Source organism: Gracilinanus agilis, chromosome 3, assembly GCF_016433145.1.
Source record: "Gracilinanus agilis isolate LMUSP501 chromosome 3, AgileGrace, whole genome shotgun sequence".
NCBI lineage: Eukaryota > Metazoa > Chordata > Mammalia > Didelphimorphia > Didelphidae > Gracilinanus > Gracilinanus agilis.
The window spans coordinates 648,896,064-648,920,397 of record NC_058132.1 but is presented as its reverse complement, the minus strand read 5'-3'; the positions used below and the strand labels follow the sequence as shown (position 1 = coordinate 648,920,397).

Here is a 24,334-nt window from a genome sequence, read left to right as displayed (position 1 = left end):
CCTAGACTAATGTTTAATGGAGGAGAATGAGGAAAATGACATTTAAAAAACATTTCCTATCTTCGAGTAAGTCGATTGCTATATTTCTATGTTTAAAAAGTCAAGATATAAAAACAAAAAACCAAAACCCCCAAAACCAAAACCAGGGAAATGCCTCATACTTCATTCAGACTTCCTTGTTAGCCATGTATAGAAATTGTACTCTGTTGCCATAGTCTAACTTAACCATAAGTAGATTCAGAAATAATTTCGATAATATTTAACACTCGTGCATTCTGGACTTGCAATACCATGTACTTGTACCTTTAACATTTTTCAAGACTGTCCCTATGTTGAGTTTATGGGAGGCCATGGAAGAGAGTCACCCAGAAAGAGCTGCTCTCCACACCATTGGGGGAAACATCCCAACCCATGACACCACAGACCTTTTAGAATGGTTAAGGTGTTTAAAAACATGGCTTAGCTGTAGACACCTTTAGCATCCCACCAAGAGGCACTGTTTCTCTTAGCGATTATAGAAAAAAATGGAACCGTTAATTCTTGTATTCTTCTAATTCATTTAAATTCCATCCTATCAAATCCAGTGAATTAATTACATTAGCAAACAAATCCCAGAGTCAAAAGTTTTCGATTTTTATTTCCATTTTTAGTAGAAATTTGACTTGGGTTTTATACTGTGCAATAGAAAATGAGATAATGGGGGGGGGGTGTAGCTCATGGCTCAGTGGATAGAGAATCAGGCCTAGAGACAGACAGTCCTGTGTTCAGTTCTGGTTTCCCACTTCCTCACTGTGTGACCCTGGACAAGTCACTTAATCCCAATTGCCTAGCTCTTACCACTTTTCTGCCTTATGGTCAGTTCTTCATATCAATTCTAAGACAAAAGGTAAGGATTAAAAAAAGAAAGAAAGAAAATGAAGTGCTATTGTCACAAGAAGGTGTTTTTTTGTGTGGGTTTTTTTTTTTTTTGGTGAGGTAGCTTTCCTTTTACATTAGTATCAACTTCGTATTACACTCTTCTTCAAAAACCTAATCTTTATTCGTGAAAGTCCAGTGTTTTGAAGTGAAACGGCTTTCCTCAGGGAAGGTCACATGCGACTCTGCAGTAGCAGCAGAAGTTAGCATGGCCTTAGAAGATTGACCCTGTCGGGTAATGGTGCCAGCTGGACCCTGGGGAGCGCAGGAAGCTGCTGCTGCTTTTAGATGTTTGTAGGCTGCTTTCTAGGTTTGGAGACCTTGGTGGTACCATGGGAAGTCTCTCTGGTCCAAGTACTTTGGGTTGGCCAAATAAATATTAGTCTAACGTATCCTGCCTGTTCCATATTTATCCCTTTCGGCCCAGCCTAAATTCTACCTCTTTCAAGAAGGCTTCCTTGGTTGCTCTAGAGCAGTGGTTCCCAAACTTTTTTGGCCTACCGCCCCCTTTCCAGAAAAAATATTACTTAGCCCCCTGGAAATGATGAAACTATTTATTGAACTGAGAATAGAATGTAATACAAAAAAAGTGTGGCCATCACCGCTCTCCTGGATCGCTGCAGCACCCACCAGGGGGCGGTGGCACCCACTTTGGGAATCACTGTTCTAGACTTAATCTCCTTCTTTGAACAACACAGCACCCTTAATATACCACACAATTTAGAGTGATATAAGCTTTGGCATTCCCAAATTACTCTGTGTTTTGACTCTACATCTCGGCCCTAAAACCCTTGAGTCTAGGGATACTGTCTTAGACTTTTAGTGTATGGCCCTTCCTTGCAACAACCTAGAGTTGGCCATGCAATGGATTCCACATAAGTGCTTGCCAGCCGACTGGCAGCAGATGTAGGGATTGGGAGTACCATGTCTGGAAGCTCCAGTTTGTTTGATGGACCCCTAGGCATCAGCATCTTCCTTGCCCATAAGGCCCCACTGGGACTGGGGCCTTTTCACCCCAGATTCCTTGTGGCAGGCCTTCCATGTTAGGGCAACCAAGGGCCTTCCTGACATCACGACCCATAAGGGACTGGTGGAGAAGTGCCGAGTCGGTCTCCAAAACCTCGTCCAGCACTAAAATTTTTGAAATCGTTGAAATGTTTCTCTAGGAAAGTCCAAGACTCTGTGGTTCACATTTTATGGGTTATATTTTGAAGACAAAACAGTTCAGTTTTCCTTAATTTCTAATGAAATCAAACCTGGTTTATGCTTATTTGGTTTGACCATTTTGCTTTAGGGTCTTTCCTCTCTTGTTCCAGAAAAACAGATGTGCCCATTGTCATATTTTTCGGTTTCCTTTGTGGAAAATGGTACTGGATTGGGAAGAATACTTTCAAATGAGGAATACTGTGGCTTAAGTTATTAGCCCCATTTTTCCTTCTCAAACAACCTAGATACAAATAGCTTGGAAAAATGAAACAGCCTTCATCTGATGTCATATTACCCAAGTTGTTGGCAATCATAGGCTTTAGCGATCCTTGGTTCCATACTGTGTCCTCCTGGTGGCCTGGAGACAGAAGTAGGTTTATCCATCTCGCTTCCCAGAGTCTGGGTGTTGGGCAGCCCTGCCTGTTTCGTCTTTCTAGCTCACTGTGTCCCGAGGTTTGCAGCCATCTGCCCCTCCTCATAAGCCAAACATCAGACTTTGGCTTAAGAGAGAAACAACCAGCATTTTAGGCATGACTTTTTTTACATCTCAAGTGCTTTTGCTGGCCTTGTTTACAAGAAACAGCTGTTTTGCTGGGTCATTGAAATGCTTATGAAAGAGGACTTTTTTAAGGAAAAGAGAATTGAAATGGGTGAAATAATAAAGAAATTTAACTTAATTATCTTTCATTATAATCATCTTGCATCATCTAAGTAGAGGAATTTAAGTCAAGCCTTTGAAGGGGAAACTGAAGGTAAGCTGGAACCCAGCGTGTTCTAATCCTGAAGCTAAAATTCCCAGGGTTCTCCTGAGGTGATGAATGTCTTTGTCCAAAGCGAGTACGTTCTGGGCCTCCCTCTGCAGAAGCTCCTTTGTCCAGCTTAGGCTGACAACGACTATCTTCTCCAGCTGTGAAAATGAATAGTCCAGCGGCAGTGTAGACTGCAGTGGAGCCTAAATCCTCAACCACTTCGCTCAGGTTGTACAGAAGGATTTCGTTTGGGCAATCCGAGAATTCCTCATTGTCTCCATTTGAAGAAATAGGCCCACTTGGCTGGAGCTCTGAGTCTCAGGTATTCTTCATTTTACCTAGCTGATGAATGACTTCTTCCAAAGTTGGGTGTAAATACATCGGATTTTACAAGTAGATGATGTAGGGAGGGGGAAGTCCGAGGTCAGATTTTCAGCAAAGTCTTATTTGTTATTAAAGTGACTCGTGAAGTCGACAAAGTTCTCCCGTTTATACTTACTTAAACGGAGGGTTTCCGGAGACCTGTTTTATTGAATTGTAAGACTGTGCTTTCATTAGCCTGTTAATTGCACATTTTGAATGAAATAATTGCCCTCTTAGATATTCCTGGTTCAATTTTATTTACACTCTTCATTTTTGCTGTCAGTTAAGAATTTTTTGCAGCAAAAGTCAACATCCACGCTGGCTCTCTTTAAATTATTGTAGTGTCAGATTCAGGGAAACATGAATTCATAAAAGCTTTAAGCAAACAAACAAGCTCCATTTGGAGACTATCTCTTGTAAAACAAAAACGCCAGGCTGTGACTCGGGGAATCATTGAGCATTTCAGTACACTGGATGATTCCCTGAGAGTCCGAGTGTCAGAAAAGGCACCGGCCTACACTAGTAGAGGCAATTCCCTCACCAGTGACTTCGCTAGGAAATGACCGTTCCCATGCCTCCCTTCCCCCTCCAGCCCCATGCACCATTGCCTGTTTTTGCCTCTTTCACATGGAGAAGAATTTATGGACTCTGGCCAGTGGACAATTGGCATGTATGTACTCGAAGCGATTATAAAATAACTTGGATGTCTCGTTTTAAACAGTAATGGGCTAAACATTTAGCTGTTTGGTTTTCCTTTTCCTTTTTAAAGTAGAAATGTACGGTTCCACTCTTTGTAATTTGGGCTTATTAAAGCACAGATTCTGGTACTAGAACCCTGGAATGTAGAGCAAGAAGCAACCTTACCAGAGAGCTTAGATTTGTCCGCAAGCCCATTCTCTTTCTCATCGTGCTTCATAAAAGCGATGAGTTAGCAGTAGAATGTGCCACTGGAAAAAGGCAGGCCTTGGCGAGAGTAAATTCATTGTCTTGATTCCTGGGCACACTGGCTTGGATGAGGAGCAAGGAAACCTTTGTAGAGTCGAGCAGAGCCCTGACCCTGGGAAAGAGGAGCCTGTTAACACAAGAAAAGTACGAATTTTTTTTTTTAATTTAAATTTTTGACCAATAAGTCCAGTTCTAATAAACTTGATTTTTCATGAATGGTTTTCTATCTTATTGCCTAGGTTTTCTGTTCGGGCGAATACTCTTCTGGGTTGAAAGCTAGTTGAACTCAGATGATGCCGAGCATTCATAGCTAATCTGCAGATCGTTTGATAGCTGAACCTCTTCTAACCCTGTTCCAGTCTTCCTTAGTTGTCTGGATTTGTCAATGTGAAAATAAGAGCTTCCTCCTCTTGCTTTTGCTGCTGCTGCTACATTTTACTGAAGTTATTCAGCTTTGTGGGCTCAAAACTGTTGAACAAGACAAAGAGCTCAGCAGTCTCCTTCCCCCTCTCCGTCTTGCTGACCTGGACTGCACTAGCCACACGTTGTATATCCTTCTACTTGGCTCCATATGTGAAGTGTTTGTTTAGGGGCTAGAGTGGATTCTGTGGATTCCAGAAATAGTCTCCGCTCCAAGTTGCCATAGAATAGGCCTGGGGAGGGCTGGAGCTCTTGGAAGGGAGGGAGGCGCCCCAGAGCCCAAGGAGGGGAGGCTCCTTACTGGGAATAAGGAGCTTAGGAATGAAGAGAAATATAAAAGAATCCAGAACGCTGGATATTCTGGGACGTTCAAAAACGTTTCCCCTAAAATTCTGAACAAGAGGTTATACATCTTACCAGCTTGTATTAGTAGTCATTGAGACAGTATTAAAAAGGGTTTTTAAAAAATCTTGATGCCTGTAGGAAAAAGAGAAATAGAAACCGGGCTTTCCTTTTTAAATTGGCTAACGTAGAATTCGTGGATTTTTAGAGGCCAGTGGGAGGTCTTTTCTCCCCCCTAAAATGTCAGTTGGTATATTTGCCATTAGGTAGCTTTCCATCATCATTTATATTGATGATCATCAGCTTGGCTTGCCAGTAAATGGAAGCCAGTGAAGGAAATTGTATTAACAATGGAAGAAGCTCTCTAAAAAGGAAGTGGAATATTCCAGGCGCTGGGAAAAATGTATTGAAATGAACTTTAATGAACGGAGCAGCTCCAGATGACGGGATGGGCATATCCTGACATCTTTTCCCCTATCTTTACTGGGTTACTTTATCACCAACAGCCAGTATCTCTTAATGTGCCAGTGGTAAGTGCTGGGCATAAGAAGAAACGCAGAATAAATCAATGAAAAAGGATTGCCTGAAAAAGGGATTCCTCATTTCCTGGGCTTCATGGCTTAGGGATTTGCTTCTTCCTCTTTGTCCTTGTCATGGTTTTGTCATTTCTTTCTCAGTTCTTTAACAAGAGAAAACCCTCTAGGAGGGGATTTCGAACCTCTACGGGCGTCTTGGAGGAAGCCAAATGACCTTCACCTAAGTCCCAGTGAAATGATTTTCTGGTGTTTTGTTCTCACCTGTCTGTGATTACATTTGTGTGAGGTTTTGTACAAATTCTCAGAAAATGCTTAGGAAAAAGAAAGCAACCGCAGGCCTCTTTATAGTCATCTTAGTGAGATAAATAATGGCTTTTTTAAAAAAAATCATTTAATTGGTTTTTTAAAGCTCTAAACTTATTTTGCCCCTGACAAAAACAAAACTAGATCAACGTACATTTACAGCTTATTACAGTGAAAATTAATTTCTCCGTAGAGTTTGTCCATAATGGAGTCTTGCTTGTGGGACCACATCTGGCTCATTCTTCCAATTCTCAGTCTCTCTCGCTCCTTTCCCTGTCTCTGGTTATCTTTCTCTCTGTCTCTGGCACACACACACACACACACACACACACACACACACACACACACACACACACACNCTACAACACACACACACACACACACACACACACACACACACACACACACACACACACTTTCTCTAGTGTACTGTTGTTGATCTATTTTCCTCACACCACTTTTCCACTTTGTATTGCTTTAGGTCTTTATGGAAACAATCGCCCATGATTCCTCAGTTTGGATTTTTCTCGGGCCTTATTTAATTCTATTGTTGTCCCAGAGTTTATTTAACTATTCACACATTTTCCTTCCCCTCTTTTAAAAATAAAGCATCTTGGGGGCAGCTGGGTGGTTTAGTGTGTTGAGAGCCAGGCCCTGAGTTAGGAGGTCCTGGGTTCCAATCTGGACTCAGACCCTTCCTAGCTGGGTGACCCTGGGCAAGTCACTTGACCCCCCCCCATGGCCTAGCCCTTAACTGCTCTTCTGCCTTGGAGCCAATACATAGTATTGAGTCTAAGATGGAAGGTGAGGATTTAAAATAATAATAATAATAATAATAATAAAGCCTCTCCCTAATGCTGGCCTTCTCAGTTCACCCTCCCCTCCTGTTCCAATTGCAGGCCTCTCGGACGACAGCTCTCAGCATTCTAACCTCACGTCGAAGAGTTCCCTGAATCTGCCCCCAACCTTTCAGGTGGCTCTGAGCCCAGCCGGACGGGGCTCCTCCCCTCTCCTCAGCCCTGTCCTGGGTGATGCTGGTTGTGTCAGAGTGGAAGAGGAGGAGGAGACGAGGCCCAAGGTAGGATGCTGCCTGTGTGTTGATAGACGTGCCCCGACGAGAACTGGGACCTCCCTCCTTCCCTCCCTCGCCGGCTCCCTGCTTAGCCTGAGGGGGCTGGTCTGTGAGGGGACAGTAAGAGAGCCAGAGGGGGCCCCAGCACTGACTGCCCAAGCCCTCACATGAGCATTTATTGGGTGGAAGGAAGGAAGAAAGGAAAGAAGCATTTCTCTAGCGCCTACTGTGTGCCCGACACTGCCCTAGGCACGTTACAGTGAGGCTCCCATTTGGTCCTCCCAGCGACTCTGGAGGGTGGGTGCTGGGCTCAGAGGACTTAACTAGGTCACCTAGCCACGAGGGTTTGAGGTTGGATTTGAACTCGGGTCTTCCTGACTCCAGGCCCTGCGCTCCAACCAACATTTTACTTTGTTGGATGAGGAACAAGAAGTCTTTGAGAAACTTTAAATAGCAGAGTTAAAACATAAACACCTGAGTAAGAAATGAGGGAAATGGCAGCCTGAAAAGGAGGATGCGGAGCCCCCATGTGCTGAGGCCAGGAGGATGCTCCAGGGGCCGTGGGCTTCTTGGAGGAGGAGTCTTTGTCCACCTACAAGTGATGGATACGACGCCTGGTGAGGCCCTTTGAGACAAATCAAAATGTTAACTGAAGGCGAACACGGGGGATTCCTGCCTGGTCCCCGGGGTCCTCTCTGAGTAGCATTGGAATGAAGCTGCCTCCCCAAAGGCCCTCCTCTCTGGCCCCCTGGGGGTGGCCCTGTTCTCTCCGGCCTTGGGCCCCGATTCCCAGGCCTGACCAGGGAGAGTGGCCTTGGAGTTGGGAGCCGAGGGTTTGTTTTCCTTGCTAGGCCTCTTCTTTGGGAGTGAAAAGGCACGAAGCCCCCTAAGGAGGTGAAGGAGGTTAAGAACAAAAAAGAGCAGCCAGAGAGTTTCCAGGGCAAGTGACCAGTGGGCATGCTGGCTCCTCCCGTGCCCCTGGGCAGCCTTCTTGGTCCTGCTTGGGGGTGGAAGGGACGGCTTATGTGCTCAGTACTTGCTGAATATTCTCTCGTTTGCTGTTCACAGTCAACGCTGGGAAGCTGAGGCAGCGGACAAAAGTGAAGTGACTTGTCCTGGGTCACTCTTGGGTAGGATCTGAACTCATGTCTTCCTGATTCCAAGCCCAGTGCTCCGTACCCTGTGATAGCCCTCAGCTGCCTCCAAGATAGGAGGAGATTGGGCTTGGCGATTTCTAAAACTCCTTTCAGTTTTGAAATTGTTTCTATGGATTTTAATTCCTGGAAAGTTTTTTTTTAACCCTTACTTTCTCTTTTAGAATCAGTACTAAGTATCAGGGTGAGGCAGTTGGGGTGAAGTGACTTGCCCAGGGTCACACAGCTGGTGACTGTCTGAGGCCATATTCAAACGCAGGATCTCCCATCTCCAGGCCTGGTGCTCTATCCACTGAGCCACCCAGCTGCCCCAGTCCTGAAAAGTTTTGACCAGTCTAAGGGGCGAAAACCCTAAATGGGCTTCCTGTGATTGTTTTCAAAAGTTTTTCCTTGCTCCAGGGAGTGATTTGCTCGTCTTTCTGCTGCTTTCCCAAGCTGGGCCATTTTCTTTCCTTGCCACCTTCCTCAAAGGGAAAACAAACCCAATCCAGGGAAGGAGACATCCTGAATCTCTTGTTTCTGTTTAGAGTTATTCTATCACGTTTTGGTTTTTTACTTCCTGACACGAATAAAAAGCACTTGTAGATATCTCGGTGTCCCGCGCCCGTCTCCCACAGTGAGGCCGCTCAGTGGTCGCGTGCCCGGGGGTCCGAGCGTGCCACAAGGAACACCCGGCCGCCGTGGGCATGCCTGACGCAGAGACAAGGGCGCAGAAGGGTTCTTTTATGAACCCAGGGTGGGAAATGGCTGCTGCACGTAGTTAGACGAGTGTATTTTCCTCTGAAAATGTATGGACTTTCTGGGTCTAGTCACTAGAAATGAGCTGAGTGCCAAGTGTCCGTTATTGGCAGTAAGACATGCGGAGGAATGCCCACAACTTCCTGTGAGCCCCGTTCTTGAGGCTCCTCCTGGCTGCGTCGAGCTCAGACCTTCAGGGTCCTCGAGTCCAGCCCGAGCCGTCGGAGTAAGGGGACGAGCGGCCCGCAGCGCTCTGTCCTCGGGCTCTCACTCGCCTGCCCCAGGAGAGCGAGGGGAGAGGGCGCCTCCGAGGCTGGATAAAGAAACGGCCGCAGTGACCGCAGCCCGCAGCCCCCCTCGCCTCGCTTGGTTTCCTGGCTGCCCCCTTGGGGTTCCCACAGAAGGCTGCGGCCCCATTTCCTTCCCCCTGCCCTTAGCGCAGGCCGGGGGCTGAGGAGCAGCTGCGCCTGCAGCCGAGAGGCGGCCAGTTGGTCAGCGATAACGCATCTTTCACAACGATTTAGCTGGGAGCGTCACTTGTCTCCGTTACAGCATGTGCGTAAATGGGGAGAATCTGGCTTTTTATTCATTTCTAAGAATTTAGGACAACTAAACCCCGTGGCCACCAGCCCTTCGAATGCCTTCCTGCCTGGGGACTGGCTTGTTGTCACGTTCATTTCGGGTTGTTGGCCAGCTTTTAAAGAAAGAAGGCAGAGCGGGACTTTTAAATAAGTGATTATTGATATTTTGTCCCTTATCACCACAATTATCCAAATATTTCTCTCCCTCCTCCTAGAGAGCCATCCCATAGGACAAGTCGTATTTTTTTTTTGAGAGGGAAAATAGTGGCACAATTGTCTGATATATTGAAAAAGGCCAAAAAACTTGTGCCCTTTGTAACCTCAGGATGTGTCCCTTTCCCAAAGGGTAGGTTGGGGGTGTCCTCTCATTTCTCCTCATTTGAGCCCTGTTTGATCTTTATAATTTGGTTGCATTTACTCTTAAAATCTTACTTTCCGTCTTGGAATCAATATTAAGTGTCAGTTCCAAGGCAGAAGAGAGGTAAGGGCTAGGCAATGGGGGTTAAAGGACTTGTCCGGAGTCATATAGCTAGGAAGTGCCTGAAGGCAGATTTGAATCCAGGACCTCCTGTCTGTCTCCAGGCCTGGCTCTCTACTGAGCCACCTCACTGTTCCCATTGCATTTTCTTTTGATGGACAATATTGAATCTTCCCTTGCTCTATAGCCTTCCCCACCTTGGGCCTGCAGCTTTCACCTGGGGCTTCACTAGGGCTGTGTCGTTGATGTACCAAGAAGTGTTCTGGACTTAATTGTGTAAGGGTGAAAAAGGGGTTTTATGGGTTCAGTATATTAAATATGTTTGCCAGAGGATTAAACTGTTATCAGTCCTCAATTAAGAATAATCTCAAATCAAAATTGACTTTTATGGAAGTTTATTTACATGAGAGAAGAGAGAGAGGAAGAAAATAAGAATCTATCCCACTGGTTAGTCCAGGTAGATCTTGTCCCTCAGCCGAGGGTTACAGGGCCCGAGGCCCGGAGGTGGATGGAGCCAACTTCATTCACAGAGTCTATAAAAGGAAGTTTCTTAAGAGAAGTTCAGGAAGATCCAGTCTTTAAACTCACCACGTGGAACAGTCTCGGTCACGAAGCAGCAAAGCTCCCTGAGGTCCCCTTCACCACCCCAGAAGCCGCCTCACTCACTCAACTCCCTCTCTTAAAGGGGTCACGTATGCGTCACCTCCAGTGCCTCCCCCAGCCTGCGTGTCCAATCACAAGAGACGCTTTCTCGTAGAAAGTGCAGGGGGCGGTCGGTTGATTCTGATTCGTCACTCACTCTAACACACGTGGGTTAGGACCTCCCAGAATGGAAGGTGCTCTCGCCTTTGGTGATCAAATCTAAAGATGGGCAGTGCAGACTTCATCTAATGATCACAATTGCCAGCCATGGGGGGACATCATGATTTGGAAACCATTTTTACAAAGTATTTGATAATGGTGCCGGGCTGGACTTGGACAGCGTGGCTCCTCTGGTCACTGGGTGTGAGCCTGAGTAAGTCCAGCTCATATTATTATGACCGTGGCTCCATAATATTTAAATTGTTTCTTTTTGGTTATTTTCATTATTTTCACCTTGACCTAGAAGTTTTGCAACTTGGCTATGATGTTCTTGGGAGTTATCCTTTTGAGATCTCTTTTAGGAGGTGAATGGTAGAGTCTTGCCATTTCTATTTTGACCTCTGGTTCTAGACTATCAAGACAATTTTCCTTGATGACTTCTTGAAAGAGGATACCTTTTTTTGACCATGCTTTCAGGTAGTCCAATAATTCTTTTTTTTTTTTTAACCCTTAACTTCTGTGTATTGACTTATAGGTGGAAGAGTGGTAAGGGTAGGCAATGGGGGTCAAGTGACTTGCCCAGGGTCACCCAGCTGGGAAGTGTCTGAGGCCGGATTTGAACCTAGGACCTCCCGTCTCTAGGCCTGACTCTCAATCCACTGAGCTACCCAGCTGCCCCTCCAATAATTCTTAAATTAGCTCTTCTGGATTGATTATTTTTCCCATGAGATATTTCACATTTTCCTTTTATTTTTAATTTGACTTTGATTGTTTCTTGATGTCTCATGGAGTCATTAGCTTCCACTTGCTCAATGTCTAATATATAAGACATAATTTTCTTGAGTGAGCTTTTGTACCTCCTTTTCCATTTGGCAATTATGCCAAAGAGTTTCTTTCCTCAATGAATTTTTGGTATCTCTTTTTCCAAAGGGCTAATTCTGTCTTTCAAGAAATTTATCTCTTCAGTCCATTTTTTTATTTTGGCCATTTCTGCTTTTTTAAGAACTTCTCCTCTTCTTTGTATTTTTGTGCCTCTTTTTCTAATTGGCCTATTCTGTCTTTTAAGATATTAATTTCTTCAGTATTTTTGTGCCTCCTTTACCAAACTTTTGACTCTTTTTTTTTCATGATTTTCTTGTATCACTCATTTTTTTCCCCAATTTTTTTGTCTTATTTGATTTTTAGTCTTTTTTGAGCTTTCTATTAATTCTTTTTGGGTTGAGAGCAATTCATATTTTTCTTGGAGGGTTTGGATACAGCGGTATTACTTTGTTGTCTTTTGAGTTTGAGCCTACCCTGTCAACAAAATAACTTTTGCTGTTGAGTTTCTTTTTTGGTTTTTGCTCATTTTCCGGCATTTTTCTTTTCTTTTAGTTTAAAAATCTGTTAAAGTTGGGCTCAGTAACTGTGATGAAGGGAGCCTTGATCCAGGGTTCAGATCTGGCACTGGGAATCTATCTGCTTTCAGTTCTTCCAGTGCACTTTGATATGAGAAGAGGTGTGTTCGATGCTCTCTCAGCCTGTGCTCTGGTCTGGGTGTAAGCCCAAGCAGTCTTTTCCCCCTTGGACCTGTGACCAGGGTCCCCTGCACCCCTGGGGCTGCAGGTGCCGGTGTGTGCAGGTGTCCTTCCTCCCCCTGCGACTGTGCCCCAGCATTGCACCTTGGTTTTGCCTACCAGCAGCACAAGAGTCTCGCACCCAGAGCCAGCAAAGGCATTCCGAAATCTCCTTTTGCCCAGTCTAGTGATCCCCCGTACCTTGCGGCTGAGAGCTCTGAAAGTCTTGGCTGCTGCCCAAGGCCTGTTGCCATGGTGGGGCCTGTATGTGTTGGGTTTCCTCTGTGTCTCTCCTATCTGCCCGAATTGTAGTTCTCAGATCTACCCACAATTAGCAGGAATAGCTCTGGAGGAGACATTTCCTCCAGAAGTTTCTTAGAGGGGAAGAAAACAGCTGAGAACACGGGATCTGAAAGAGGAAAAGCCTTCGAGCACCCATTTGTCCATGTGGATCAGTATAGTCCTGTTTTACTACATATGTCATCCCCTTTGGTCCTCAGTCTGCTGCTGTGCCCCTCATTTTACAAACGGAGAAACCAAGGCTGAAGGAGGTGAATTGGCTGGCCCCCGGCCAGTCGGCTTAAGTGTCCAGGTTCCTTCCCAGGCACAGGAGCAGCAGGATGGAGGATGGACATTGCCTCCCTCCAGACCACTCCAGAACACCAAAGACAAAGCAGCGTAGCCGTCTCCGGAGTCAAGGAGGCCTAGAAACCAAAAGAAGGCTACAAAGAGCCGCGAGCTGAGACGTGGGGCTCTCCCAGCCTCCCTCCCCACGTCCCCCACTCCCAACAAGACCGGCTGGCAGAGCAAACCCGACCCTCCTTTGGTCCCTCTTTCCCCACTCCAGGATGCAGCGTTTCGCTTGGACAGCCAGAGACCGATTGTGGGGGACGGCCGGGGGCTGCCACCCTGGCACTGGTGCTGGCGCTGGCGGACAACCCCCCAGCGTGGCGGTCCTGCCGGTGCAGGGGCAGATCGGCGTGGCACCAGCGCAGCAGCTCTCTGGACGGCTCAGAGTGGGACAGAACACCTGGGCAGGATGCCGTGGTGGGGGTGCCGAACAGCATCTAGCGGGGGCCAGTTTTGACCGCCCAGGAGTCACGTGGGCACAGACACCGAGGCTGGCAGACTGTGAATCGCCCCACGCGGGAAGAAACCGCAGTTCTTCGATCCAGTCCCAGGAAAGCCACTGTCAGAGGGGACAGAGTTCAAAAGGGGATAAGAAGAAAATCTGGGGAAAAACACCAACCTGAAATGATGGAAGATTTGGGGAAGATGAAAACCCAGAGCCCTTCAACATGAGCAAATGAATAGGGAAAACATTACTATCATGCGCTCAAGCATCTATGAATAAATAACTTCCAAACAAAGGAGGAGACCGGAGACCCCGAGGGGAACGTGGAACCACCCTAGGCGGGAGCACTTTAAAAGAGAATCGAGAACTCTGAGGGCAGAATCTATGACCTGCACATTCCAAACAGTGGCTACAGGAAAGAAACTGCAATCTGCAATGGCGACTCTGATCAGAGTGGCAAATGAGAGAACGAGGGAGCAGGAATACAACTCTGGAGAAGGGAGGGACAGCCTGGAAGAAGAACGCAAAGTGCAGGAACATGAAGACGGGCCAAACCTCCTGACGTTGAAGACGTGATGAGTGCCAACAACGGAAGGATCGCGCGTCTCCCAGAAGGATGGGAGGGGACGAGAAACTTCAACTCCAGAATGTAGGAAATAAAAGAAGATAATTGCCCAGAATGCCTGAACATAGGGGGGGAAATGCCAGTTGAAAGAATTCATAGATCCCCTCCAAAAATAATAATTATTTATATTAATAATGCAGACTTCAAGATATGTGTTAGTTAAATTTAGCGGTTCAGTTCAGAACTGACCAGTTTTACCTGCCATCAGGAAAAAAGACTTTCAAATATAAAGGAAAGATGACACAAGACTATTCGCACCCACTAGAAAAAGGGGGAGGAAATGGAATAATGTGATTTCAAAGAATGGAACTCGGGATGCAGTCCAAGATGGCCTCCCCCAAGCTGAGCCGAACTTTAATTCTAAAAAGCTGGATGCTCAATGGCAAAGAGGCATTTGAAACATTTTTAGAAAGAAAACTGGAACTAGAGATTATTTGCTTTTCAAACAACAGAAATGTGTAGAAGGAGTGAATGGATGCAGTACCGAAGGACCATAACATGGATGGAGTGACAGCAGAGACCAGGAAGGAACTTCTTAATGTACAAAAGGACATGAAAGGGAGTCAGAAGATCAATCAGTGGAGGTGTTGTTGTGGCCAGAACCTGGCAACACCCTGCCTACGGGTGAATCGGTGTTTTGGGGGTGACTCCGTTACCATATACGAGGGTACGTGGGGTCGGGGGGAGCAGGTGTGTGATGTTAGTCTAGGAGGAGCAGCGAGGGCAAGGTGACCCTGCTAGTCTCAGAGAAGAGACTGCAGAGGTTTGGGGGAGGGTTGAAAAGGGGGAAAAGAAGGAGGCCTTGCTTTGGTGGTAGGACGTTGGTTCCACTGATGAATGCTTTACTATGGATGAAGAGAAATGGCCTGTGAAGGGAGAGGGAGACTTTGGGCATGGCCCAGGGGATGTGGTGCTTGAAAAGTACTCATTACGTGGGAGGGCAGTGGGGTTCAGACCCCTGGAGGAAGTTGGCACCCGTGGGACGGAATGGGAGCACATGGATCCAGAAAAGAGATTTTGGGTTAAATGAGGGGAAAGAGGTAACCAGGGCAGGCTGTATGATCAGGGACATAGTGGGGCAGGGCCCTCACTCTCAGACGGCTGTAATAATTGACATTATTCTTGAAGTGAAACATAATGAAAAAAGATGTATCCATGTGGCAAGCTCTACAGGGCAGGAGAGAGGATGTCTTAAAAGCATTGCTTGCATGAGGAATGCAGAGAAAAGAGAGAAGACAGACAATTATGGGGGCATGAATCAGAGGAGGAGGGTCTAGAGCAGATAGAAATAAAGGACAAATACCAGAATGAGAGAAATCTTTTCTGAAAAGAGGTGCAAAATGAAAATTTTAAAAATTAATGAATAAGACTAGTTGAAGAGGAGAAGAGGAATGGGAAATATAATTGACTGAGAGAGGGGGAAAGGGGAGAAGAATTATATAACCAGCTAAAAGGAGAAGGAAAAAAGGGACTAATGAGCAAAATCTCAAAAGGAAAAGGGTAATGAATGAGAGGAGGGAGGGGGTCATGGGTGAGGGGAAAAGAGATGGTAGGAACAGGGTCATCTTGAAGGAGATAAGGGACAGGGGAAAAATCAGAACTTAAAAAAATCAATATTAAAGACAAATGACAGAAAATATAAACTTGACTCATAATCGTAAATGTGAATGGATTAAACAATCCAATAAAAAGAATTTGGATAAGAATACAAAATTCAACAATCTATTGCTTTATACCAGTGATGGGCAAACTATGGCCAGCAGGCCAGATGTGACCCCCTGAAATGTTCTATCCTGCTGCGACATTATTCCTAATCTGACGAATACAATGAATAGGACACAATACAATGAAACTTCGAAAGAGTTGCCTTAGAAACAGACTGACAGAGGAGCATTTCCTTTCCTTTGGCCCCTTTTTTAAATTAAAGTTTGCCCATCACTAGGCCTTATACTATTTTTTAAAGCAAAGGCGTACATAAAATCAAACAGGATAAAGACCAAAAATTTACTATGCATCCAGTGACTGCAAAAAAGCAGGAGTTATTATACTATCTGACAAAGTAAAAACAGACGTTCAAAAAATAGAAAGGAATAAACAAGGAAACTAAATCATCCTGAAAGGAAGCACAGACAACAAACTAACATAAATAATAAACATCTGTACTTCAAATGCCTCAGCATCCACATTCGTAAAGATAACATCTGAGCTACAAGAGGCCTTTTGATACGTGTAACAAAGATACAGAAGGGAGACCTGAACAAACTTTCTGGAGTAACTAGAGTTAAGAGACTTACGGTGTCCTCTAAATGGGACAGCCACAGGATATCTTTCTCAGCCACAGGTTCAGATTTTGAACTCGGGTCTTCTAAATCCAGGTCGAGCTCTCTGTCCATTAGGTTCCCTCTAAATCAGTGGTTCCCAAACTTTTTTGGCCTCCCGCCCCCTTTCCAGAAGAAATATTCCTTAGCCACCTGGAAATTAATTTTTTTTTAAATTTTAATAGCAATTAATAGGAAAGCTCAATGCGCCTGTGGCCATCACCGCCCCGGGATCGCTGCAGCACCCACCAGGGGGCGATAGTGCCCACTTTGGGAATCACTGCTCTAAAGCATACACCGTGCTTAAAGAAGGGATGCTTGTGATATGTAGGCTCTGTGGATCTGGAACTTTAAAGGGGTGGAGATTATTTTGAGAGAATTTAGAAGAGCACTAAGTTGGGGGGGGGGGAGACTTTAAAACTTGTTACAGAGTTCTAACCCTGAGGATATAAACCTCAGCCTCTCCATTGAGAGAAGCAGTTCGTACCTGGCTTGTTCAGTGCCTGCCAGTCTAATGATGGCTTGTTGTCCGGCTTCTGTCTGGACATCATCTTTCCATCAGGAGAACCTTCTTTGGTTCCCCCCGAGTGCTCGGTCAGGTGACTTGCCTAAGAATCCGTCTTACTTTGGCTTTGCTTGCTTGCTTGCTTTTAAACTTTTGGGTATTTTTCACTTACACATAGAAACTATGTCGGTTGTTTTTGGACATTTTGAGATTCAGATTCTCTCCCTCCCCCTCCCCGATACAGGTTACAGCAGTGCTTACTTGGCTTTGAAAGCCAGCCTTTCCAGACATCCTGCCTAATGTTCTCCTTCCAATGTCTTGGAACTGCTTCTGGCCCCTCGTATGTGATGTCAGACTCCCCTCTTTGTGATCGGAGGCTGCCTCCCCCCCCCACCAAGCCTGGAATGGACTCTGCCTCCCCAAATTCAGAACTTTCTTCATCACACAGTTCAACCACCTACAGGAACTTGACCTACCCAGTTACTAAGAAATTGCTTCATATTGCATTTCTCTTTTTAAAAAATTAATTTATTATTCTAAAAAACGGTTGCTTTCTGTCTTAGAATTGATAGTGAGTCTCAGTTCCAAGGCAAAAGAGGAGTAAGAATTAGGCAGTTGGGGTTAAGTGACTTGCCCAAGACCACATAGCGAGGAAGTCTCTGAGGACAGATTTGAACCCAGGACCTCCTGTCTCTGGGCTTGACCCTTTTATTTAAATCGAATATAAGGACGAGAGGGTCTTTGTCATCTCAGCACCTAGCGTAGTGCCTGGCCCATAAAGAATTGTTGAACTTTCCTAAGCTTCTTGCATTTGTATTCAGAAGTCAGTAACTCTTCACCTGGTCTTTTCCTTCATAGTTGGGGTTTGTGTGTGACACCCCCCCCATATATTTCTCTTCCTGAATTTGTTGTGCTTCCCCCCCCATCTTTTTAAATAGAAATTGGTGCAAGCCAACAACATTGGAAAGGTAGGACAGCCCTGGGTGGCCAGAGCTGCACCTCTCTGTGGCCGGGGGCGGACGCGGTCAGCGTCCATTCTCCACACTTGGCCTTATGGGGCTTCGCCTTGGAGCTTGAGCGCTAACCGCAGCTTCGGTCAGAGCTGGCGGCTGCTGCCACTGGAAGTTCCGCAGGCGCTATGGGGGGCCGATGGCTTCCATGGCCTGAGGCTGCCTGAGGAGACGCTCCTTGGGGCAGCCCCTGTTGGGCCAGGGCTGTGTCTGGCTTTCCGGGCCCTGCTGTAGGGTCTGGCGGTTAGTTCTTCTAGACCAGGGGTTGGCAACGTCTGGCTCTCGAGCCATGTCTGGCTCTTCTGAGGGCCAGATGGGGCTCTTTCTGCAGGAACCATAAAGTCCATTTTTTTTCAGGCGCTGTTACAGGAGCAGCACTGTGAGCACTGGACGGCTCTCAGGAAATTACATTTTAAAAAATGTGGCGTTTATGGCTCTCACGGCCAAAAAGGTTGCCGACCCCTGCTGTAGAGGCAGTGAAGTGTGTTCCCCGCTCGGTGTCTCTGCACGGGGAACACAGACACCCCGGAGCCTTGCCTGCTCAAAGCCTCGGACGCCTTTGAAACTAGCAGCTAATGTGCTCAGGGGGCCTCATCCTGGGGCGGCTCTTCTGGGACACCAGCTGGTGGGCCTGATGAAGGACCAGAAACGATCTGCCTCATGCTGCGAGGCTGCTCTCTGAGAGGGTTTGATAAGTGTTTCCAGTAGCAAACAGTCCGATCTTTTAAAGCCCGAACTTGGCCTCGCTGCCAAAGGCCAAATGTGCGAGTCAGAGTCCGGCAGGTCACAGCCCATCCTGTGGACCCTCGAGGTCCGGTCGGGCCGTCTCCTCTCTCAGTCACACTGAAGTCAAGCACCGCAGATCAGGCAGAAAATCACCAGTTAGCTCGATCGAAATGTCGATCCACAGGCTTCAGAGCTAGAAAACCTATTCTGCAAGGTAGAAAACGTTGGCCTCCAAGAGTGACATCAAACATGAGAGGAGGGAACGGGCGGTCACCGCCTGCCCGGTGCTAGCAAAGGACACGAGGAGGGAGAAGTGGCTGTTGGAGGCGAGCCCTTAGTGGCTAGGCTGTGGGAGTGCAGAGCGAGAGCGTGAAATGAGGAAGTCACTCGGGTGAGTTGGACTCTCAGGAACCCTGTCTGAGTGTCAGATTATCCAGGACGAGGGAGGAAAGAGCTCCGATCTGTGCGAGTTGCTGAAGAAAGGAAGCCGGCAGGCGAGCCTACTTGAATGGAATTGAATTAATGAACGAAGGAATAACCCAAGAACCGAGGAAGGTGGTTGGACAGTTCTCAGCAGCTCCTCCATGTTGTCACAAAGAGGACGGAGAGAAGGCTGAGGGGAGGACCTGCGTGGGCCCGATCCATCCACAGAGAACGGACAAGCCTTTGTAGGAGTCGTTTCGGCGTTTGTCTCGGGCACATTTGAGTGGCATAAAGACCTCTTTGTGAGGCAGCCTGGACCGAGGCTTTGTGCTTGTTCATGTCTTGTCTTCGGATCCTTTGGGGGTGCCCTGGAGGCCGGAGCTCTGACATCATTGCTCAGGCGCCTTCACCCGCCCTGAGCACGTGGGCTCCGGAGTGGCCACGGTGCCGCCATGGCACGGCCTCCTGCTCGCCGGCTGGGCCCTGAAATGTGCTCTCGTTCAGAAGCGTCACGGAGCCCCCCACACTGCTTCCACTTGAGCCTCCACGAAAACTAGTGGTGCGTTTGGGGGACGAACGCCTGAGTTTTGTTTTTGTTTTTGTTTTTTTTTTAAATTTTTTAAACCTTTATCTTCCGTCTTGAAGTCAATAGTGTATATAGGCTCCAAGGCAGAAGAGTGGTAAGCGTGGGCCATGGGGGTCAAGTGACTTGTCCAGGGTCACACAGCTGGGAGGTGTCTGAGGCCGGATTTGAACCCAGGACCTCCCGCCTCTAGGCCTGACTCTCCATCCACTGAGCTACCCAGCTGCCCCCTGAACGCCTGAGTTTTGGAGCCAAACCATAGGAAGCTCTTCAGCATCACCTTCTCATTGTCACACCTCCGTCTTGAAGATCCAGCCCTGCCATTTGGAGTTTAGAATCACTTGTAAAAGGCCTGGCGAGAACCGGCCTGAGGGCTTCGGCGCTTAGAGGAGCTCCTTTCAGCTGCTCGCTCCGCTTCGGGGTGTCGCATGTCTCCTGGGCCCGCCGATGAGCTGCCAGAGCGGGGGGCCTTTCTGTTCCCCATTACATTGAGCAGGACCTCCTCGAGCTCATGGAGGGGATGAAGGACTCGAGCAACGGCTCGGCCTTGTTTGCAGAAATGTGGAGTGAATGGAGTCCAAACCCCGTCTTTTTACGGAGCGTTTGTGCGTGTGTGTGTGCATGTGGGGGGGCTGTTGTCGGTGCCCCGAGGACGCGAGGAGAAGTCCCGGATAGGGAGATGCCATGTCGGGGCACAAAGGGGCGTCTCCTTCCTGACTCTCTTCCTTGTCTCTTCCAGCACACCCCAACGGATAAGGCCTATTTCATAGCCAAGGAGATTCTGGCGACGGAACGGACGTACCTGAAGGATTTGGAAGTCATTACGGTGGTACGAAATCTGGTCCTTTGGGCCTCCTTCCCAGCAGAGCCAGGAGCAAAGTGGGCAGGAACGTGGCCTCCCACAGTGTGCCCAGAGCGATGGCCCCGGGGAGCCCCGACAGGCGCCCCCAGCGCCGCTCGAGCTCTGTGCAAGCCCCCAAACCCAGAAACTCCTTTTCCTGGAGAGCTAGCGAGGTCGAATAGGTCACTGGAGGCACTCAAAGGAGGCTCCTCTTTGGGACCCGAGCCGAGAGGTGCTGCCAGGAGGCTAGATTGGAAGGGTCGGCACGGCCGGCGTGGAAGAGGGGGTGCTCGAGCCGCACAGGGTCTTTCCTATGGGAAAGGGGGTGGAGGCAGCCCCCAGAGGAGCATCTAAAATTAGCTCGTCGTTGAGTCTGGGGGGATGCCCGCGCGGGGCCGGGGCTCCGGCCGGGTGACCGCTGCCCTCTTGTGCCGCAGTGGTTCCGCAGCGCCGTCATCAAGGAGGAGGCCATGCCCGGGGCGCTCATGACGCTGCTCTTCTCCAACATCGACCCCATCTACGAGTTCCACAGGGGATTCCTGAAGGAGCTCGAGCAGCGGCTGGCCCTCTGGTAAGCTCCGGAAGAGGCTCCCTGCGGCTGTTCCCCCGCCGGGGCAGCCACTGACCCTCGGCCCGCTCTGTGTCTTAGGGAAGGAGCAGCCGGCGCCCACGAGAAAGGCGGCCCCCAGCACATCGGCGACATCATGCTGAAGAGCATGCGCGGCCTGAAGGTAGGGCGGCTCGTCCTGACCTCTCCCCAAAGACGATGGATTTGTGGGGGGCTTCCAGAACCCCCCGGGGCAGGGGCCCAGAGCTGGACCAGGGGCTGCCCCGGGGGCTTTCCTCCCCAGAGCACCTCGCGGCCTTCGTGGTGAACTGGCTGTCGGGAGGGCGGCCAGCTCGGGGCAGGGCTCGGGCCCTCGGCTTGTGGCGTGGGGCCGTGTCTGCAGAGGGAAGGGGAGGCCGAGCGGACCCCCGTGCTGGGCACTTGTGGCCCCGGGAGCCCTGCCCGTCCCGCCTCCGGGGCTCTAAGGGCCCCCTCTGGCCCCGGCGCAGGGCTTCACCGGCTACCTTCAGAAGCACGACGAGGTCCTGACGGAACTGGAAAAGGCCACCAAAGGCCTCAAGAAGCTGGAGACGGTGTACAAGGAGTTCGAGCTGCAGAAGGTCTGCTACCTGCCCCTCAACACCTTCCTCCTGAAGCCCATCCAGAGGCTGCTCTACTACAGGCTCAGCCTGGGCCGCCTCTGCAAGCACTACCCGCCCAGCCACCCCGACTATCCGGACTGCAAGAGTAAGCCGGCCGCCCGCCCGAGCCCCGGAGCTCGAGGGATGGAGGGGCCTCTCCGAGGGGGCCGGATTTGGGGGTTCCTGTCAGCCTTTCCCTTCTGGCTTAGAAGCAATCCTGGGCAACTGCTCTAGGGCAGAAGAGCGGTCAGGGCAGGCAATGGGGGTTGTGAGCTGCCCAGGGTCACACCGCTAGGAAGTGTCTGAGGTCACATTGGAACCCAGGACCTCCCAGCTGCCCAGCTTGTGTTTTAACAGCAATACTAAGTACCCCTCCCAGGCACAGACGTGAGGGCCGTCTTGGGGGGATGCTTCCTGGGGCCTCAGCAGGGCCCCTGTTTGGGGGCTTTGCCAGGGCTCCAGCCCACGGAGAGGACTCGGGCTCCGGGCGGCCCAGGTAACCCCCGGCCCCCCGTTCCAGGCGCCCTCCGCGAGATCTCCGAGATGACGGCCCGCCTGCAGAGCAGCCTCCTCCGCCTGGAGAACTTCCAGAAGCTCACCGAGCTCCAGCACGACCTGATCGGCATCGACAACCTCGTCATCCCGGGCAGGGCAAGTGCACGCGCTCGGCCCCCCGCAGTACCCCGAGTGTAAGGGTCCCCCGGCCGCTCCCCGCAGCGCTGGCCGGGGGCGCCGGGAGGACGAGCCAGGCCCGCTTTGGCCGTGTCTGAGCTGTTCTTGGTTCCCCAGCATCTCCCCACACCCCGAGTCCCCGTGAGTGGGGCCCCTTCTCCTAGGCTGGCGAGCTTCCGCTTTGGGGGATTCGCATCCGGATCCATCCAGGAAGAGGGTTCTTCCCAAGTCAGGACATTGTTGGACAGAGAGTACTCGGGACGGCCGACCCACGTCCGGCTCGGCCTCAGCGCCCTCCTCAGCCCTTAGTTCTGGGGTGACCGTCCTCCCCCCACGCTTTATTGGGGGGCTGCACCCTCCCTTCCCAGCCCCACTCATGCCGAGAGCCCGAGGGGGAAGGCGAGCTCGCCTCTGTCCTCGGCCCGTCCGCTGCCGCAGGACCCGGGCGGACCCTCCTGTGGTGTAGGTGGGAAGGGGTCTGGCCCCCCCCCCGAGCCCCCCGGGGGCACTTGGGGAGATGTCGCTGCCCCTGGCCTAGATTCGGCCCTTCATCCCGAGGCTGCCGGTACCGAGCGGCCCGTCCCCCAGAGGACGCTGAGCACATTGGGGAGTCCGTGTCCCCGCACGGTGTCCCCTGTCCGCGGCTCCTCTGCAGACCCCCCGGGCCCCTGGCTGCCCCCCCACACGCCAGGAGCCCCGCGGGGAGCCGCCCCGCCCCCCGGCTCGGGGCCAGGCCGGACAGTCCCTTCTTGTCTCAGGAGTTCATCCGGGAAGGCTGCCTGTACAAGCTCACCAAGAAGGGCTTCCAGCAGAGGATGTTCTTCCTGGTAAGTGGCGCCGCCGGGGGGCCGCTGGGAGTCCCCTTGCCTGGCCCGGCCCGGTCCGGGGTCTTGGGGGGGCCCTTCCCGGCCGAGGGGCTCCACTTGTCCTCCGTCTTGCAGTTCTCCGACATGCTGCTGTACACGAGCAAAGGCGTCACGGGCACGAACCACTTCAAGATCCACGGCCACCTGCCGCTGCACGGCATGCTGGTGAGTGCGAGCCCCCCCGGCCCCGCCCCGCCCGAGCCCCCCTGACCCGCTGCCCTGTGTTTGCCTTGCAGCTCATAGTCCTGGAGCCCCCGGTGAGTACGGAGGCCGCCGGCCGCCCCCTAGCTTTGCCTCCTAGACCCGCCCTAGACTAGCTGGCAGCGCGGGGGCCCCCCACCCCGCTCACGCCCCCGCTCCCCGCCCGCAGGTGGAGGAGAGCAACAACGAGTGGTCCGTGCCTCACTGCTTCACCATCTACTCCGTGCAGAAGACCATCGTCGTGGCGGCCAGGTACGGCCGAGCACCCTGGGGTGTCACGGGCGGCGCCCCGAGCCTGAGGGAGCCTCCAGATCCAGGGACGCCGAGGCGGGAGGACTGGAGGCAGCTGTAGGGGGTCCAGGGCTGCCCCCGGAAGTGGGGCCTCGCCCCAGGCTCTGCCCTTCCTCGGGGGGCCGCTCGTCCCGGGCAGGGTTCGAGCCGTCCCTCGTCTCTCGCAGCTCTCGCCTGGAGATGGGCAAATGGATGAATGACCTGAGCCTCGCCATCGAGGTGGCCAAGTCCGGGGACCGGCCCTCCGTGCTGCTGGACGGCGCCGGCAACAGCAGCGCCTACAGTAAGTCCTTCCTGGGGTCCCCTTTGCCCAGGGGTTCTGGGCTCACCGCTGGGAGCTCTGAGGGCTCAGAAACCTTTCTGTCAGCACCTCCTCGGGGTGCCGAGGCAGGCCCAAACCCCCAGGCCAGCCTGGGCTCTGCGCTGCCTTTTCCCAAGCCGCCTCCTGTCCGGAGCACTTCTGGACAGGCCTCCACCGTGCCCTGCATGCCGGGGTTTGCCCACAGCCGTCCCATTCCAGGCCTCCGGGGAGAAGGCCGGCCCGGCGCGGGCTCAGCCGCTGCTCCCTTCTCGTCCCCAGGACCCTCTGGCGAGGCCTGTCTAGAGCAGGAGTCGGAAGACGATGCCCCCCCGCCCCCTAGCTCCCTGGACAGGCAGAGTCCGCACCGGGCCAATACCACCATGCACGTGTGCTGGTACCGCAACACCAGCGTCTCCATGACTGACCACAGTGTGGCCGTCGAGGTACCCCGGCTCGGCCCTCGCCTCCCCCCACTGTCTGCCTGCCCCGGGCCCGTGCGGCCTCCTTTCCTCCTCTGCGGCCAGGGCAGGCAGAGAGCAGGGCCGCCGCG

The 24,334-nt window shown here is 50.6% G+C and overlaps 1 protein-coding gene across 1 annotated transcript in view; it reads left to right on the top strand.

Moving 5' to 3' along the window:
• The window catches only part of FARP2 (FERM, ARH/RhoGEF and pleckstrin domain protein 2), a 108,257-nt gene that overhangs the window by 68,679 nt on the left and 15,244 nt on the right, over positions 1–24,334 (top strand). The window contains exons 15-25 of the mRNA XM_044669514.1: positions 6,679–6,857; positions 20,164–20,253; positions 20,703–20,836; positions 20,915–20,996; positions 21,322–21,559; positions 21,974–22,104; positions 22,884–22,952; positions 23,067–23,156; positions 23,362–23,444; positions 23,651–23,766; positions 24,064–24,325. Coding sequence (XP_044525449.1) covers positions 6,679–6,857; positions 20,164–20,253; positions 20,703–20,836; positions 20,915–20,996; positions 21,322–21,559; positions 21,974–22,104; positions 22,884–22,952; positions 23,067–23,156; positions 23,362–23,444; positions 23,651–23,766; positions 24,064–24,325 — 1,474 coding nt within the window. The remainder of the gene's footprint in view (positions 1–6,678; positions 6,858–20,163; positions 20,254–20,702; positions 20,837–20,914; positions 20,997–21,321; positions 21,560–21,973; positions 22,105–22,883; positions 22,953–23,066; positions 23,157–23,361; positions 23,445–23,650; positions 23,767–24,063; positions 24,326–24,334) is intronic.